Source organism: Oxyura jamaicensis, chromosome 11, assembly GCF_011077185.1.
Source record: "Oxyura jamaicensis isolate SHBP4307 breed ruddy duck chromosome 11, BPBGC_Ojam_1.0, whole genome shotgun sequence".
Taxonomy (NCBI): Eukaryota; Metazoa; Chordata; class Aves; order Anseriformes; family Anatidae; genus Oxyura; species Oxyura jamaicensis.
In genome coordinates, this window is record NC_048903.1 from 6,410,759 (window position 1) to 6,411,871 (window position 1,113).

At 73.0% G+C, this 1,113-nt stretch overlaps 1 protein-coding gene across 1 annotated transcript in view; it reads right to left on the reverse strand.

Moving 5' to 3' along the window:
• Positions 1–534, reverse strand: part of LOC118172867 (putative mediator of RNA polymerase II transcription subunit 21) — a 5,225-nt gene extending 4,691 nt beyond the window's left edge. The window contains exon 1 of the mRNA XM_035337053.1: positions 5–534. Within this exon, the coding sequence (XP_035192944.1) occupies positions 5–342 (338 nt within the window). The 5' untranslated portion in view covers positions 343–534. The remainder of the gene's footprint in view (positions 1–4) is intronic.
• Positions 535–1,113: the final 579 nt, after the last annotated feature.

Below are 1,113 nucleotides of genomic sequence, written 5' to 3' on the forward strand. Positions count from 1 at the left end.
GGGCGGCACCCCCCGGGCGGGCCGGGCCCAGGCGGCGGCGGCCCCCGGGGGCGGCGAGGCCTGGCGGAGGCTGCGGTTGTGCTGGTTGTTGGCGCTCTCGAGCGGCAGGAAGTCGGGCTGGGGGTCGGCGCGGGGGGCGCGGTACATGCCGGGCGGGGAGGCCGGGCCGGCCCCGGCGGGGGCGCTCTGCTGCTGCTGCTGCTGCTGCTGCTCCTGCTGCTGCTGCTGCTGCTGCTGGAAGTAGAGGTTGCGGACCCCCTGCGTGGTCTCCCAGATCTGCATCCACAGGCGGTTCGAGGGGCCGAGCTGCTCTGGCTGGAACCAGGCGATCCGGGGATCCATCAAACGGGGACCCCACCCCGGCTGCCTCCGCTCCCCGCGCCGCGCCGCGCCGGCCGCCGCCGCCGAGACCCTGTCAGCGGGTCCCAGCGCTAATGGCGGCTCCTATGGAAGGGCAGCTCCGCGCCTGCCTGCTCGCTGCCGTCGCTCCACAGCCCCCGCCCCTCCTGGCGAGCGCGGCGAGGCGGGGCCCGGCTGGGCCGCCGGCACACACACACACCACACACACACAGACTCACACACAGACTCTCTCACACACGCACACTCTCTCACACACACCCCGCACACACACGGCCGGGCCCGGCGTAATAAACGGCTGCGGTCCCCGGAGCTGCCGCCCCCGGCTCCCCACGGCTCCCCTCAGGGCACGGCCGCCCCCGGCGCTGAGGGGACCGAGGGCTCCCCGGGCCCGCGGGGGGGGGGGCGGCAGGGGGCGGCAGCGGCCGCCCGGCCCTGAGGTGTCGGTGCGGGGCCAGCCCGGCTCCCCTCAGCGGCCGTGGCCGTTCCGTAGCTGCCCCGCACGGCGGCCGCGGCCGTCGCGTTACCGCTGGCGGAGGCGGGCAGCCCCCCACGCCTGCTTCTGTGACGGCTGGCGGTAGGTCCGGAGCTCCTTGCGCCTCGCCCAGCGCCCGAGGAGCGAGAGAGGGAGCCTTGGTTCCCAGCCGTGTATAGCTAAAGCGTCTGCAGGTGGAAAAACAGCAAAATGTAGTAGTACGACTTGTGGTCAGAGTCCGCTTTATTTTTAGTATTTCCATACTACGGCCCTAAAACGTC